General features: G+C 39.9%; 1 protein-coding gene across 2 annotated transcripts in view; it reads left to right on the top strand.

Annotated features, from left to right (window-relative positions):
• THSD7B (thrombospondin type 1 domain containing 7B) overlaps nucleotides 1-16,559 on the top strand; it is a 642,879-nt gene that overhangs the window by 368,276 nt on the left and 258,044 nt on the right. For both annotated transcript variants that reach the window (XM_078376996.1, XM_020779664.3), the window contains 3 exons: nucleotides 7,359-7,474; nucleotides 11,590-11,722; nucleotides 13,597-13,700. In XM_078376996.1, coding sequence (XP_078233122.1) covers nucleotides 7,359-7,474; nucleotides 11,590-11,722; nucleotides 13,597-13,700 — 353 coding nt within the window. The remainder of the gene's footprint in view (nucleotides 1-7,358; nucleotides 7,475-11,589; nucleotides 11,723-13,596; nucleotides 13,701-16,559) is intronic.

Below are 16,559 nucleotides of genomic sequence, written 5' to 3'. Positions count from 1 at the left end.
GTCTGATGCTTGCCCTTGGCTTAATGAATGGCTTCTGTTGCTATTACTGAGAAGAATGTTCATTGTTCAACACTTATTCTCTGCGCATTGGAGGTTTTTCAAGAACTGTGTGCCTCTTTCCATAGTCATCTACCTAAAATGGAGGCTGGTAGAATGGAGTCTGCTACTTGCTCTCCCTTTCTAAAAGGAGAAGGAGAAAAATTTAAAACCTACTTGTGAAAGAACGTATGTAGAAGTACAAAGAAATCCAGTATCAGAAAGCTGATCATGGAACCCCCAAACTGTGGTACAATCCCTTCCATATTTCTAAATTGTTATTTTAAAAGTAGTGTGGGTTCTAGTGGAAGAACTGCTAAAAGAGAAATGGTTCCTGTTACTCCTGAGCTGTTTCTACCATCTGACGTCTCTGTTTAAGGGCTCTCATGTATCTTTTTTTAGGTGGCTAATAGGTCCTCTTCTCAGAGGCAGGTATAAGGAGCATGTTTGCCTGCAGAGATGGTTGGAGCCAGGCCCAAACAGCATGCCCATCGGTGAAGGATGATAGAAGTAGTAGTTCATTATCTGGAGGGCTGCAGATTTCCCACCTCTGCTCTAGGGCCAGCTTCTGAGGAATGAATTCTTTAAAAAAGAACAACTGAGTTTAAGAATTCCAGTGAAAGATATTGAAAATAATGTGAAAATTCTCCTCAGAAAATAAGGGTATGTGGGAAGTGTACACCATGCGATTAATTTATATCATAATTTCCCTTTGGTAGGAAACATGATTGTAAATAACGTATCTAGTCTAGTTCATGACATACCTTTCTGCTTTCACTTTAGGAACTCAGGGATGTGAGAAGCACAGATGTTTTCTAAAAAATTACACACACATACACATACAGAGAGAGAGTCAAGACATTGCTAATTACTTTTTACACTGTTAATGAAGCTGGCAAATTACAGATTGGTTTTAACTTTCATTGTATTTCTCAGAACAGTCCTGCTGAAAATGAGCAGACTGTGTTGAAGCTGTTAAAGTTAATTAAAATTGTTTAGGTTAGTGAGATTAATTGAGTGAGGAAAGGAACAGCTAGTATCCATTGATAAATGAGAAGTTGATCAGTGTTAGCTTTTGCCATGTTTTGTGTTAAACCATCTTTTGTTCTTTAAAAGGAGCACATTGAACTGAAGGCACTCTTGTGAAGTACACAGATCAGTCTTGGGTATCTGATGGGTGTCTGATCAGGAAGAGAATATTAGAAGGGTACAAATCTGAAATGTAATGAAGATGTAATGCAAAGAGACTGCATCCTTTGAGATTTCTGAGATCCACTTGTTATTAACTCAGTGAGGGAGGAAAAGATTTGATGTTTTTACACTTTTAGCCAAGTTAGACCTATGTATCTTGATTTAAAAAGCCAGCATTCAAAGGAAACTTTTCCATCTTGTCTCTTCCATCCCCTAGTAGTAGCACAAGAAGGACATGCATTGCCCTGTCCTGCTACTGCCACCCACCTACCACCCTATTGTTGCTACCTACTGCAACAGAGAGATTGAACAGATGTGCAGAGGCGGAATGAATATCTTTCAGAATCTATACACAGATTCATGTACCTTTTTTTCTGTGTATAAGACACTACTTTTTCCTAAAATCATTACACTAAAAATTGAGCCGTGTCTTTTACATGGAAGTAAGCTGAGATAGCTGAGGAGAGAACAAAATGGCACATACTGTACCTTGCCTCTGTAAACAGGCTTCCTTCAATCACAAGGCTTAGCTTCCTACAGTCCGGAGACTTAGCTTCCTCCAATCACGAGCCTTATTGAACTGACATCAGCTGATGCTGAGCAAACCAATTGGAACCCACCTCTTGGAGGTGGAACCTATAGGATCAGATTCAACAGGGACTCAGAATGTTCAACCGTCCTGAGCCCCGAGACTGAATATTCAAAGCTTAGTTTTCTTAATTTTTAGGTTAGAAAAGTGTGTGTGTGTGTGTGTGGGGAAGCTTATAAATGGAGGCATGTTATCAATGGAAAAATATGGTAACTAGAAAGATGTGTTTATTTATTAGCGGACATATCTGAAGCCTATTAAAAATAGCAGGGCAAGGTGTTTCATATAATACTGTAGGCAGGAATTTTTGATGGGGGACATTATACCAAGATCCTTCCTTGTTCCTTCCTTTGTCTTATTTTAGATCAGCTGTCTCTTGATAAGGAGACCCAAGGCATCTCACAGTGTTAAAAAAATCTAGAATTAAAAACAGTAAATAATACATTATTATAATAGATCATACACAAATTATACATTAAAAACAATTAAATTATAATAGTATTTATCTTGTCTTAAAAATACCACTTGTACTTGCTCTAAAAATAATCTGGGTGGATTTCAACCAGAGTAGCATTGTGGGAACCTTTTGACAGAACTTTGTCTTTCTACAGAAATCTTATCAGGATGCTAGCTCTGTGGTTCAAAGTGATGCTGATAAGTGAATCTTCAATCTATGGGAATCTAAGTTTTCTCTGAGAGAAGATGTCTCTGTGGGTTATTGTAACAACAGAAAGGTAGAGTTATTTCTTAGCAAAGCTAGGCAAAATTTGAGAAAAAAATAATACCAACACAGTGTAAAATAGAAGTAGAAACATGCCTGGACCAGTCCCAAAGGAAAGCCACACATTTAGGCTGACTTTTAGGCTGACTCAGAGGATTTAGGAAATGACAAAAAAGGAAATTAGCTGGATTTCCCTTTTAGAATTCAATGTTAGAAATTGCAGTGAAGAGAAGGAGAGCAATAGGTGCCACCTCACCCCTTGTTACTAGAGCTACAAACATTGAAGGTCACTTTTTAGATTACCTGAATCCTGCCCAACTTCCTCAATTGCTACCTTTGACACAGGTGCATGATGTGGCTTGGTAAGCCACTTCTCCTCCACCAGTATATAGGAATCAGGATTACTGGGCAGATGAAAACAGTGTGGTGTAAACAATCACAGATCTAGAATGGGTGGTGTTGACACTGTCTACCCTCAGTTACCTCAGTGTGGTCATTGGTGCAAGATTCAAGTGGATAATTCATGGTGGTCCCTCACAATCTGAAGAATGAATAGACCTATGACTGTCTCGCATGCAGTTGGACACCTTCTTTTAACAAGCAACTCCCATTGGGGGACTTCAACATACATGCAGAGAGGCAGTAGACTAGAACAGGTCTGAGGTTCATGGCTGCCATGGTCCTGTCTCAACATGCCACAGAGTCCATAGATATTGTAAGCCGCACCTTTGATCTGGTGTCCACATTGGGACAAGGAGATCTGGAGATAGTGAATCTTGAGTCATGGTCAGATCATTTTCTGCTGAGATTTGGACCCCATGTGATTTTACCCCACTGTAGGGAGGAAGGACCTATTACCATGATCCATCCCATGGATGGATCTGACTGGTTTCTAAAATGGTCACAGTGTTTTTTCTGGTTGATATGTTTAGTAATGTCAACAATCTGGTCACCTAGTGGTGCTCAGAGCTGATCCAAGCTGCAGACATGACTGCCCCTAACTGGTGTCTTTGATGTAGAGTCTGGCATTCTCTGTGGTTCCTGAAGGAGTTAATTGTGATGAATTAATTATGAAAATGTCAAAAGAGCAGGTGGAGGAAAGCACCCATAGAATTCAACCTGGTAGTGGAATAAAATCAAGGCCACAAAGAAGTCACAGTATCTAACTAATTGAGGTGGCTTCCAATCATCAGGTAGAACTCTTCCATGTAGTTTGTGGCTTCATTTCTTCTGGACAAAAGCAATCTCACCTTCCAGATGTTGAGAACTGCAGCTAACTAGAAGACCACTTTAGATTTAAGATTGAAAGCACATGTGTGTGACCTTGACTCCTTGTTGATATCAGTTGATCTGATGGAGATGTCCAACACACCGTCAAGTTAAACTGAATCAGTTTTAGCTAGTATGGTCTGAGGGTGTGGACAAGACACTTGCACCCTCTAAAACAACCAGCTCCACTCCAGATCCTGGCTCCATATAGCTGTTAAAATCAGGAAAAGAAATGATAATGGAATGGGCTGCTTACATCATTAATACATTCCCACGGGAGGGTCATTTGATTTCCTGTCTAAAGGAAACCATTATACAGCCCATTCCAAAGGAATCTAATTCAGCAATGGATGATCTTAACTATAGGCCCATTCCATTCCCGGGCAAGTTGATTGAGAGGGTGGTGGCCGACCACCTACAGCCATTCTTAGAGGAAATGGATAGCCTAGATCCATTTCAGTGATGGATCAGGCCATGCCATGGGACTGAAATGAATTTGAATTTAAATTTACTTTATTGTCATTGTTCTTCTGTACAACAAAATAAAATGCCATCTCCAGTACACATAATAATAAAACACACGACATAACATCCATCAAAACGTAGCACATTACACATGAAACACATCCCTCTCATTCACATCCGTATCCTTCGCATTCAGTTTCCCATTGCACAACACATTTATATTACACTATACAGTGGAATTCAATATATACAGATGGCACTTGATACCCTATAAGATTATCTCCTGAGGGATGCATGCAGGGGGAATGTAACCCTGCTGATCCTCCTGGATCTTTCTGCAGCCTTTGATACATCAATTATGGTATCCTTCTGGGATGGTTATCAGGTTTGTGACTTGCGGGTTCTGTTGTTTAATGGTTCCAGTCCTTCCTCGAGGGTCAATCCCAGATGTTAAAGTTTGGGGAAGAGTTGTCCACCCCTTGGGACCTCTGTTGCAGGGTCCTGCAGAGATCACCCATCTCCACAATACTTTTTAGTATCTTTATGAAGCCACTAGGAGAGGTCATGCTACCAACATGATTTTGACCCAACTCCAGGAGGCAGTGGAAGACAGGAGGGCCTGTCATGCTCTGGTCCAGGGGTCATGAAGAGTCGGACATGACTAAATAATTAAACAACAGGAAAGGTCATACAGAGATTTAGAGTTTGCTGTCATTAATATACTGATGACACACAGCTCTGTTTCTTTATGTGCAGGTGATGCTGTGTGGGTCTTTGAGCACTACCTGACATTAATAATGGACTGGTCAATAAAGTGAAAGTGGATTGAGATAAGATGGAGATCCTAGTAGACTAGAACAGGTTGGGATGATCACTGAACTGCTCAGAGGGAGATTTATCTGACCTCAGTGGAGTTAGACTCCCCCTGAAGGTTCAAGTTCGGAGTTTGAGTGTACTCTTGAACCCAGCTCTGTCTATTGAAGTGGAAATATCTGCTGTGACCAAAAGTGCTCTTCACCAACTTTTGTTTTTCCTGATATTAATCCTAAATCTGGCTTCCTGTAACTGGAGCTCATTATTACATGACCTGCACTCAGTATACCTCATTCTTTTAAGTGGGCATTGCTGAGTTTAATATGCTGAAGATCTGTCTCTGCAGGAAAAGCTTAGTTCTTGATTCTTTGCTGGGCTCTCTGCCTTTGATCCTCCTAAACAATTGCCCAGCTTATGCTTCTAGAGACTGGCATGTCCAAGTGTGGATTTCTCAATTTAATCACAATAATGAGCAGAAATATTGTTTGCGACTCAATCGGCTTATTATATTACGTTTGACTGTTTATGAAAATTTAAACATCGGCACTTCTCTAAAAGCTGCTGTGGTGAAGCTTAACCGCAGGGTAACTTCAAGAAGAAGATTTATGTATCTGCATAAATATTCAATTTACCTTAGTGTCGAATTTATGAAATGAAGATTTTTTTTGTCCTCTTTCTGTGAAGGAAGTGGAAGCTAAATTTGTTTTCTATTTTATAGACCTCCAAGTGGATAGAAAAATGAATAGTGCCTAGAAATAAAATTCAAAGAGATAAGGCACACAGAAAAAAATTATACTGTGAGAAGTCATCTGAGAACAATATACACACTTATTAAAACAATGCATTTCTCTATTGCACTTGGATTAGTTTTAAGAACTTTTTATTTGCCGTTATGAAGAACTACCCAAGAGGATCTGAAAGAACTGTGTTGTATGATTTATGTTTAGCGCTTACCATTTGTTAAAGGTCATCAGTAATTAAGGCCCTGATTGGTTAGATGTTTTTCTTCTGTTGTGGCTGTTTCTCTAGCAATCAGTCTACATGGAAATTAAAATTTTGAGAAAGTAATTCTTTTCGCCATCCCATTTAGGATTAGTGGTTCATCTCATTGTGCAAAATGTCATAGTTCATAATTCCCTGTCATAATTCAAATTACAAATTTCTGGCATACAGACTTTATCACCAGCCTGAGCAAGGGGTGGAGGTGGAGCATTCCTGAATGAAAACTTCTAAGAGAGTCTGCAGACAACAGTCCCCCAGTTCTCACCAATGTGAACAGGACACACATTTCTATCCCCTTTTTCAAGGGTAACACTCCTGAACCTATGGAAGAAAGATTACATGGACAAGAATAGTTACCTTCTATACAAATTTATGGAACTATGTCCTCGCTGATTTTTCCCCCATATTCAGCACAATGTCTGAGTACAAACAGAAACAATTTGGAGACAGTAGTAATTAATGCAAGTTAGACTTTTTAGTTAGGGTTATATGATTACACTGGGGCACCACATCATAAGGAGTGGAATTACTTGACAATAAACAGGTTTTTGCTTTTGCTGACCTGGACCTAAATAACATCAGTGGGAGCATCTGTTGAATGGGTGTTCTACTCACAGGACAGGTGTGCTGACTTTTGCACTGATTCCTCTCCCCAGTACCACTCCCTACACATGCCTTAATTTATTCCAGACATCTGAGGTCATGGGAACTCTGTGGGTTGCAGACAGAACTGATAATCTGTAAAAATGTCTTCAGATCAGCTCTTTCTGCCATGGAAATGTATGTTGGGTCATATTATCCTCTCCGAACAAAAGGAACACTTTTATGAGAGGACGATTCACATTAAGCAATCAGATCAATTATTTTCCCTAATATATCTGATATGTGTATCAGGCATTATGACTACCATAGCTTCCAGACATGGAAATAAATCCTCTGGTTTCTCTTCAAATTGTATAAATATTTTGCTTCGCCACAATTTTTACTCTGAAAGGTGAGTGGCCATGCTCTTTACATTCAGTAGCCTTTAATAAAAATGCTATTTGTTCATGTATGTGGTTTTTTTTAAATTCAGAAATAGATAAAGGCTGATAGTACAATACTATGTGTGCCTAGCCAGAAGAAAATCCCACTGATTTCAATGGAACATTCTCAAGCAAACCTGACTATAGAGTTCCTACCTTGAAATCTTTCCCTGATTTGGGGGAGAAAGGATGCTTGAGCATTTTTCCTACCTATGTTCATGTTTTCCTTTGAAATTTATATTGACAGGTGCCCAGAATCCATCAGACCAGAAACCGTCCGTCCGTGTTTGCTTCCATGCAAAAAAGATTGTGTAGTGACTCCTTTCAGTGAATGGACGCGTTGCCCTTCTGTATGTCAACATGGTAAGACAATGAATGTCCCCATGGAAGTTCTAGTCATTCTCGCTATCTTTCCCTTCTGTGTGCTCTGCTCCTACAAAACTCTTATTGGTTAATTGCACTATACAGTTTTCCTAGAGACCTTAGAATACAATAGCAGGATTTTTAGTTACTTATTTTCTTTACTCAAAATGAATTATATACAGATAGGGAAGCTAAATGAAGAAGTGAATTACAGTGGATCCTTGATGACCCATGGCTACAGACTTTTTGAGTTACAGACTTCTCTGGCCGCAAAATTTAGGTTCAACTTGCAGCCAGAGAATCGACCTACAGACCGGAAAAAAACCCAAAATGGAACAAAAACGGCTGGTTATGGATTAATCGGTTTTCAATGCTTTGTAAGTCGATGGAGTCTCGACCTACAGACTTTTCAACCTGCAGTCACCGTTCCAATATGGATTAATTCCGTAAATCGAGGGTCCACTGTATTGTATTTATTCAATAATCCCATACAGTTGAAAAAGTCACCCAAATTAATTATTTAACCCCATTGGCAGAGTGATTGTTTAATATGATTCTAAATTAAAACTGAGTTGTGATAATTTTCTTTCTTGCTAGACATATTTTTAATCTGGCCATATTGTCAGTTCTTTTATTTGTGCAGCACAATTAAAAGTGAAACACGACTGGAAGTCTAGAATTCACTGCATGCTGCATGCATCTGAATTAAAGAGAAAAGATTATTTAACAAACAGAATAAACAGCTGAATACCTAAGGTGAAGACAAAATGCGAGCAAGGTTCACATGCCAATTCTAACATTAAGTCTGAATCAAATTAATGAGCGCTTAGGCAAATGGCATTTAAAATAGACTCAGACGTCAGTGCAGCCAATACGTTTCATCAGATAAAATATGAAGAGCTATGTTGGGAAATTAGTGACCAGCTTTCCCACCTAGTGCTTGCCCTTCAGTTAAATGTCACCAGACAGTTTTCTGATAAAAAAAAATTATTGTGCACTTTGAATGTTTGTGGGTGACGTTGTGCTTAAGGAAACAGTAGAAACAGGAAACTGTATATTTTAAAACAGAAATTTGAAATGAAGTAAAGAGACCTGTTCTAGGTAAAAGTATGAGTTATAGTCTATTTATATTATCCTTATCTAGCACTGGAATCATTTGTCCCTTATTAAAATTACTCTTATTTGTACAGTTTTGCTACCTAAATCTGTTGAGGATGAAAGTGTCAGGATCTACATGAATAAAAATTAAAGAAATCGTTGGAGAGCTAGAGCAAGAGTGAGGGAGATATAGATAAATGGGAATGAAACAGATTTTGATTTAACAAAACGTAAGAATGAAATGAATGGGAAATTGTTTGATACCAAGTGGGGAAAGAACACAGCTAAATACCGTGACATTTATTTATCTCAATTCTTGAGCAACACCGTACAGTCTGTCCAATGTATACTGAGTTGGCTATGGAAAGAATATTGTACATCATGCCTTGGGAAGATATATTTGACAAGGATATTTGCCATTCCTGTTTTTTTTTCCTTCAAAGAATAGCTTTGGTCAAAAGCAAACAAACAAATAAACAAGACCTCCCATTACAATGTAGGAGAAGATCCCACACTAATTAATTCTACAGAAGGAAAAAAAAAGGACTGCTTTAACTGAAATGTTGCCATAGACATAACAAGGAATATAGCTAATCTCAGATCTACAGTCTTTTAATGATAAGGCCGAAATACTGATTTACTGGTTGAAATCCTGTTGTTTAGCAACACCTTTATTATTATTCTTTTCAATAGAGGTAAGATTATGTGGAAGCGAGTTTAAGGTTAAGGGGGTAGGTATGGATAGAGAAAGGGTAAAATTCTAGAGACTGAGATAGTACATTTACATCCACTTGTACAATTATACTACAAAGAGAGATTTAAAAACCAGCAGATTTCCCCGGTATTATTATAGTTTTTTATTATTGTTGTTTAGTCGTTAAGTCATGTCCGACTCTTTGTGACCCCATGGGCCAGAGCACGCCAGGCCCTCCTGTCTTCTACTGCCTCCCGGAGTTTGGATATTGGAGTGCATATTGCTTAGATTAGCATTTATAGATGAGATATGAATGACCTCTGTGGGTGCACATGCTGGCCCTTTGGTCATATTTTCATGTACAGTATTACTGAAGTAATCTTCAATTAACAGTGCATATCTGTTTCTTATTAACTAGGAAAATATGTCCAGCAAGACAGAATAGTAGACAACCAAAAAAAATTTTTTTAGCTTGTATCTGAAATAATTAATCATGCTGTAAAGTCCATATCAATATTTTGCAGATTAGGTCAAGCAATCCATCTATGGATAAATGGACATCAAATAGACCACTAGGGGTGTTGGTCATCATAAGGAAGGTCTAAGCAGCATTTACAACCAACAAAACCTTCATGGTAGAACTTTTTACAAGGACACCATTAGACCTATGGGCACTTCACTCGACCCTTCTACACCCTATAGTCCAGTCCTTTAGTCATACCTAAGTGGTTCCACTTTAATCCCAGTAGTATTAGTCCCTATGCACAAACAGAAAGGGGAATAGCCCACAGTAAAATCTTTCCTTCTCTCAAGTTCTATCCAACTGGTGCAATCTCTTAAACTGTCTCTGATGTCTCTACCTTCCCAGTTGGCTCAGGGGTTGATGTGATATTTGGATTAGGGGTTTCATCAGGTACTGCTGGCAGGACTTCACAACAACTCATGGTAGGTTTTGAACATGAATGAAGCTGCTTGACCCTTCTTGCCTTGGGGACCATTGGGTTCAATCTAGGAAGGCCCCCGAGTTAGAGAGAGTCTCTTTCTTCCTTGCAGTCTTCCAAAGCCCTCTAGTAGCTTTTTTATAGTCCCAACTGGGAGGAAAATGTCTTGTACAGGAACTTTCCCACTCTTTTCTTCCTTTCACCTTTGAGTAGTCTTCGCCCCAATGTCTGGGGCCTATGACACCCCTCCTGGGTGATGGCCAGGGCAAAGAAACCATTCATAGCCTTCCATCAAGCATCAGCTGGAACCTTGGAGTGGTAGGAGAGATGCCCGTCTGCTCACAGGGCAAAAGAATTGTCCATCTTTAATGATTCTTTGTTTATACAAATAGAACGGAGATAGTACATAAAATAGAGTTGTATAACCCATGGCTATGTGTAATTGATTCACTAGCTAGAATCCTACTAGTATTTGTATAATTAAAATATTGATGAAATGGTGGAATGTATCTTGGTTGCTGCAATTGCACAACTAAAATATGCAAATGTGCAACCACGGCAAGTTACACAAAGCTTATGCAGATGGAAACAGGATTCTAGCTATCATATCTTAATGTATTAGATCTCAATCTAGACCAGCTCACATGGAAAATTAGAATTATGTATGAATAGTATCAGGAGTGGACAAATGCCATTCCAGAGAAGGATGCATCCCAGTTGGTCTAGAAAAGAAGACCAGATTTTCAATATTGGAATTTCATTCCTACAGGGAAATTCCACTTTCATTCACTATAGGAATTTCACCTTGCTGCCCTTTCTCACATGGGATTTTTCTGTTTCCTGTACATCAGAGCTGCCACAAACTACATACATATACAGTATTGAAAACAACATTCTATCTTGCTTTTTTCTCTCTTCAGGAGCTACTGACAGAGGCAGCCACCTTCACAAATATGAAAAGTCTGTTGGGTTTTTATAACAGGCTGTAAAGGAGTAGGTGCCACAGATTCATTTATCTCTGGCCGTCTTCCACTTTAACATTATCTTTCCTCAACCTACTAAATTTATTACTCTGAGATTCATTTTATGAAATAGAATATCTACATGCATGTTTGAAGGACCTTTCTGTTGATGAGAGCCAGCGGCATCACCTAAACAGAATCTTTTCCACAGCCACTTCTGTAGTCAACCTGATCACATTGTCTCAAGAATTGTAACAAATGGGGATTATGTAATATGTTTTCATAGGTTCAGTATGAACTAAGGCAGGGTCCTACATCAGACACTTAGTGAAAAAGAAGCATGATCGCTAAAGCATGAAAAATTAACTGTCCTTCATAGAAAATAATTTTGATACACTTAATATTTTTTTAAAATTTCAGGTACTGGTACTACAGTGAAACAGTCCCGCTATAGAATTATCATTCAAGAACCTGTTAATGGAGGACAGGAATGCCCAGACACCTTGTTTGAAGAAAGAGAGTGTGAAGACATTCCTCTTTGTCCTGTTTACAGGTATGGTTAACACACACACACACACACACACAATTTAAACATGGGATTTGCAAAAGAATATGGAAGTAAGGTATTTGTAATACTGTACCTATTCACTCACATTTATTGAAAATATAGCACAATATACTGAAATGATGCCCTGCACATTCTGTGTGTCTCTCTGTTCCTAAAGTAGGAAAGCCAGTGTTACTGGGTTACAGAGTCCACTCCCTCTGGCCATTGGCCATCCAGGCTAGAGATCAAAGGAGCTTTAGTTTGGCAAAACCTGGAGTGCTCCAGGTTCCCTGCCCTTAATGTGGATGGTTTGCAGGTATCTCACAGCCTAATTTGTAAACTGAAGTTGCAGCTCATGGGATTGTACAGACAGGCCCGTGAACTATGACATCAGTGCAGTGGTTTACACAAGTCACAAATCTTCACTTTTAACCTGCCAGCTTGCACAGGTCGAAGACTCCTAGGTCCATCCTCTGCACCAGGGCTCTTTCTCTTCCTCCTACCTGGCTGCTTTTTCTCTCCTTTACCCACTCAACTGCTCTGATGTAGTAGAGGAAAGTGCTCTTTCTGTCATCCACCAAGTATTCATTCTCTATCTTCACTCACCTACCAAGTAGATAGTTTTCTCCTGCCAACCCAGGCTTTTTCCTCTTTGGTCTTTCGTTCCTATGTCCTACTTGTCCATATCTTTCACCACACTAACCTTCTTCTCTCCTCCCCGCCCTTATTCCTTTCCCATCTTTTTTCTTTCATGGAGTTCTACAGCTGAGATGGGATCGTCAAGTCCAATGCCCTGCCAAAAGCTGGAAAGCCATCGCTTAAAACCTCCCTGACCTATGCCCATCCAATCTCAATTTTAAATCTTCCAATGAAGGAGAGTCTCACACTTTTCTGATAGTCCTTTCCACTGTTGAGTTGCTGTTATTGTGAATCTCCTTTATTGTGATTCTATGACTTTATGCCCTGTGGTCTGGAGCTACGGAAAACAAGAAGAAATAAATATGCCCGGCACAGTTGCAAATTTCTGCCTTTTGGTTAGGAAAGTCTTCCACTGGTAATTGAATATGGTACTACATTAAAATGTACTAGAAGTAATAAATAGATTCAAAATCTGACTAATCCTGATGGATGTACCCTTTAAGTCTCATTAGTATGCACATCAGATTTTAGGTTTCTAGGTGCCATGGTTATGCTACTATCTCACACGCAGATACACACATATGTACACACATGTACTCCCTTGATAGTATGTTCTGTTCTGACAGTTTGGAACAAGCATATCCCTATTAGGGCTTTCAAGGTAAGTCACAATTTTAAGGAATGGTTTTACTAGTACCACTCCCATGAGTGTCCATTCCTAGGTGGGAATTCAGACAGAGGTCTCCAGAGTCCTAATTCTTCACCGTATTGGATACAACACACTGGTCATCTTTATTAGTATATCAATCACTAAATCACTGTTGGATCCTGCCCCTCTTGCAAATCTCCTAAATTTTCTCACATTCATCAGTGGTGTTTTGAAAAGTTATGTGTATAATATTGGGAATGGGAATGATTTACAGCAGGTCATTTTCTTGCTCTTAAGAATCCAGATATTTTGTCTTTTGTCCTATATTACCTTCCTGCATAGACATCTTAATAGCTGGCCATACATCTGCACATACTCAAATGCTTAAATTCTTCTTCTTTACCAATAAGGCAAGTCATGAAAAGAGTTGTCACAGGGAAAGAACCACCAATATAGTGGAACAATTTTGTTGTCATTTATTACCACAGAGAAATAGAGATTTAAACTAGAGCCATATTTGAACCCAATATGAATTTCAAGGGAAGGAAACATAGAGTGTATCATTACAATTGTTCTTCTCCTGCAATTCCAGATGGAAGGTCCACAAATGGAGTCCATGTATACTAGTGCCAGATTCTATAAAACAAGGCATCTTAGGTGCCAATGAGGCTTGTGGCCATGGTTTACAGTCAAGAGGTAAGAATATACAAATGCTTTGAAGTGCTGCTTTTTTGCTGTGTAGTTTCACATTACGGAAGTGTTTAATACTTCAGTGCATGTATAAGATGGATTACGTAACCATCTCCTGCTAGCCGAATATGTTTACATGTCCTCCAGTCTCCAAGTAATTGGGATGAATTTGTCATTACCATTAACATTAAATATTGCTATGACTATTATTAGTAACTGATATATTTCTGGTCTCCAGTGTAGACTTAGTTCAGTGTGTGTGCTTTTGTGGATGTATGCCTAGACACATGGATAGATATATATTGTGCTGTGGCTGCCTATGATATAAGAGAGGTGCATGAAACACAAGTACTCCTAGGGACTTGCTAAAAAATTTCTTTGCCCACTTGAGAACAGAGATGGAACTAGATACCACTAATCTTGCATTCATCACTTTGATAGGGATAATAAGATGAGAATGTGTTTTCCTTAAACACTTATGCCAGAGTCCCATTGAAATGTCTTTGTGTACAGTCGTAATCACTAAAGTAGTTTGAATCCTTTGACGGTTTCTGGTTTTAATTTTTATGACAGATTAATGAGTATCACTATCTGGAGCACAATAAATAGATTTTCCCACACTGAAATTTTCCTAGTGCAAAACTGAAAACCCAGAGCAGACCTGTGCTAGCGAGAGGTTAATCACAGCTCTTTACAATCATTTTAATATAGTAGCAAAGATGTTAGTCATAACATTTTAAGGAGAGGTTCTCCCAGTAGTAGATGAGCACATTTGCAGCACCATATGTTTGAAAGGTTAGCATTTCGGTTTATAATAGTGGGCTGCAGGAGCGGCATAATATGGGAGAAATAAAAAAATTCTGCGGGAACTAAGTAAATGTTTTAGAAGGATGTTGAAAATAGAGAGCAAAGTTACCTGAGAGGTTTTGACTGACTGGATACATGGATTTCAGTTCCAAAGCTATGAAGGCAGTTGCATGTATTGAAATATAATTCCCAGATTTATTCCCTTTCCTATTTGCTATATCATTTGTTGCCTCCTCCCCTCAATAGATATGTGAGCTGTCTAGGTTCATTGTAAGAATGTTAAATCCAGTAATAAGATTCTGAAAAGATCCACTGTCTTCAAAACAAGCAAAGCTGAACCAAATGCTCTTATATCCTCCAGTGCAGTGTTTCAGCATATCTGTTACTAGATTTGAGCTTGCTTTTAAGAACACAGATACAGATGTTTATTGGGAAAGGTCTGTGCAAACAACAAATATTTTATAAACTATTGTTTCATTAATTCCCGTATTTTTCGCTCCATAAGACGCACCAAATTTTTAGGAGAAGAAAACAGGAAAAAATCTGTTTTCTTCTCCTAAAAAGTGGTGAGTCTTATGGAGAGGTCCGTCTTGTAGAACACACCCTAGGACCCTTTGGAGGCTCACCCCCCCGGAGGCCAGAGGGGGCAAAATCGCCACCTTCTGGGACTCTTCTGAAGCTTTTCAAGCCTCAAAAGAGTCTGAGAAGGTGGCGATTTTGCCCCCTCTGGCCCGGCGGGGGGGCAGGGTGAGCCTCCAAAGGGTGCTGGGGTGTGCTCCAGGACTCTTTAGAGACTCACCCTCCCCCCCGGGTGTCAGAGGGGACAAAATCGCCAGCTTCTGGGACTCTTCTGAAGCTTCCCAAGCCTCAAAAGAGTCCCAGAAGCTGGTGATTTCGCCTGCGCTGGCCCTGTGGGGCATGGGGGGAGCATCACAAGGGTCCTGGAAGGCTCACTTGGGCCCTTGCGATGCTCCCCCACCCCCCCACAGGGCCAGCGGGGGCGAAATCACCCTGGAAGCTGGCAATTTTGCCCGTGCTGGCCCCGTGGGGGGCGGGGGGAGCGTTGCAAGGGTCCAAGTGAGCCTTCCAGGACCCTTGCGACACTCCCCCATGCCCCACAGGGCCAGCGCGGGCGAAATCACCAGCTTCCAGGACCTTTTGTGAGGCTAGAAAGCCCCACAAAAGGTCCTGAAAGGTCGCGATTTCGCCCCCACTGGCTCTGTGGGGGGGAGCGTTGCAAGGGTCCTGGAAGGCTACCTCGGACCCTTGCGACGCTCCCCCCCCACGGGGCCAGTGGGGGCGAAATCGCAGCCTTCGTTCCATAAGATGCACAGACTTTCCCCCCACTTTTTTTGGGGGGGGGAAGTGTGTCTTATGGAGCAAAAATACCGTACTAAGCTTGATTTTTTGTGTGTGTCATTTTGTTTATGAGCTAGTGGTAACCATATGGGAGCAGCATGGTACGTTTTACAAAGAATTCCAAAATCACTTCAGGATTTTTAAGTAGAAGAAAGAACATGGCCCTACTTATAGACACTTCCAATTAGATTCTGCATTAGAGAGGAAATTGGAGACAAAATTAGTTTACTTGCCCATGAAGAGGTTAGAATCTGTAATGTTAAACTAAGAGAGTGGTAGGCAAATATGGGTCTTTCTGAAGGTCTTCTAAATGGAAGAGCTGGCTGGATAGCTGAGTGTTTGGAGTTCAATTCCCCACTGTGCCATCCATGAGTAGAGCCAGCCTGTGTGGCCATGGGTGAACTGCATAGTCACAGGATGCCCCCAGAGGAAGGGGATGGTAAATCACTTCTGATTATTCTCTATTTGGAAAACCCTGAAAAGAACTTGGCTTGATGGCACATGATGATGATTATAGATGGAAGAGAATGAAATAAAGCAGATATGAGAGAGCAAGTACACAAGACAAGGTTGTAGAAGAGAAGAGTGGAGATTTGGTATCATTTTACATTTAACAAGGATACCTCAATAATACAATTTCCCCATTTTGACTAATGGTAAGGTCAGATCTTTATCAGCATTTTACACCATTGCTGGGAT

The sequence above is a fragment of the Pogona vitticeps genome, chromosome 1 (assembly GCF_051106095.1).
Source record: "Pogona vitticeps strain Pit_001003342236 chromosome 1, PviZW2.1, whole genome shotgun sequence".
Lineage (NCBI taxonomy): Eukaryota > Metazoa > Chordata > Lepidosauria > Squamata > Agamidae > Pogona > Pogona vitticeps.
This window is presented reverse-complemented; position numbering and strand designations above follow the sequence as displayed.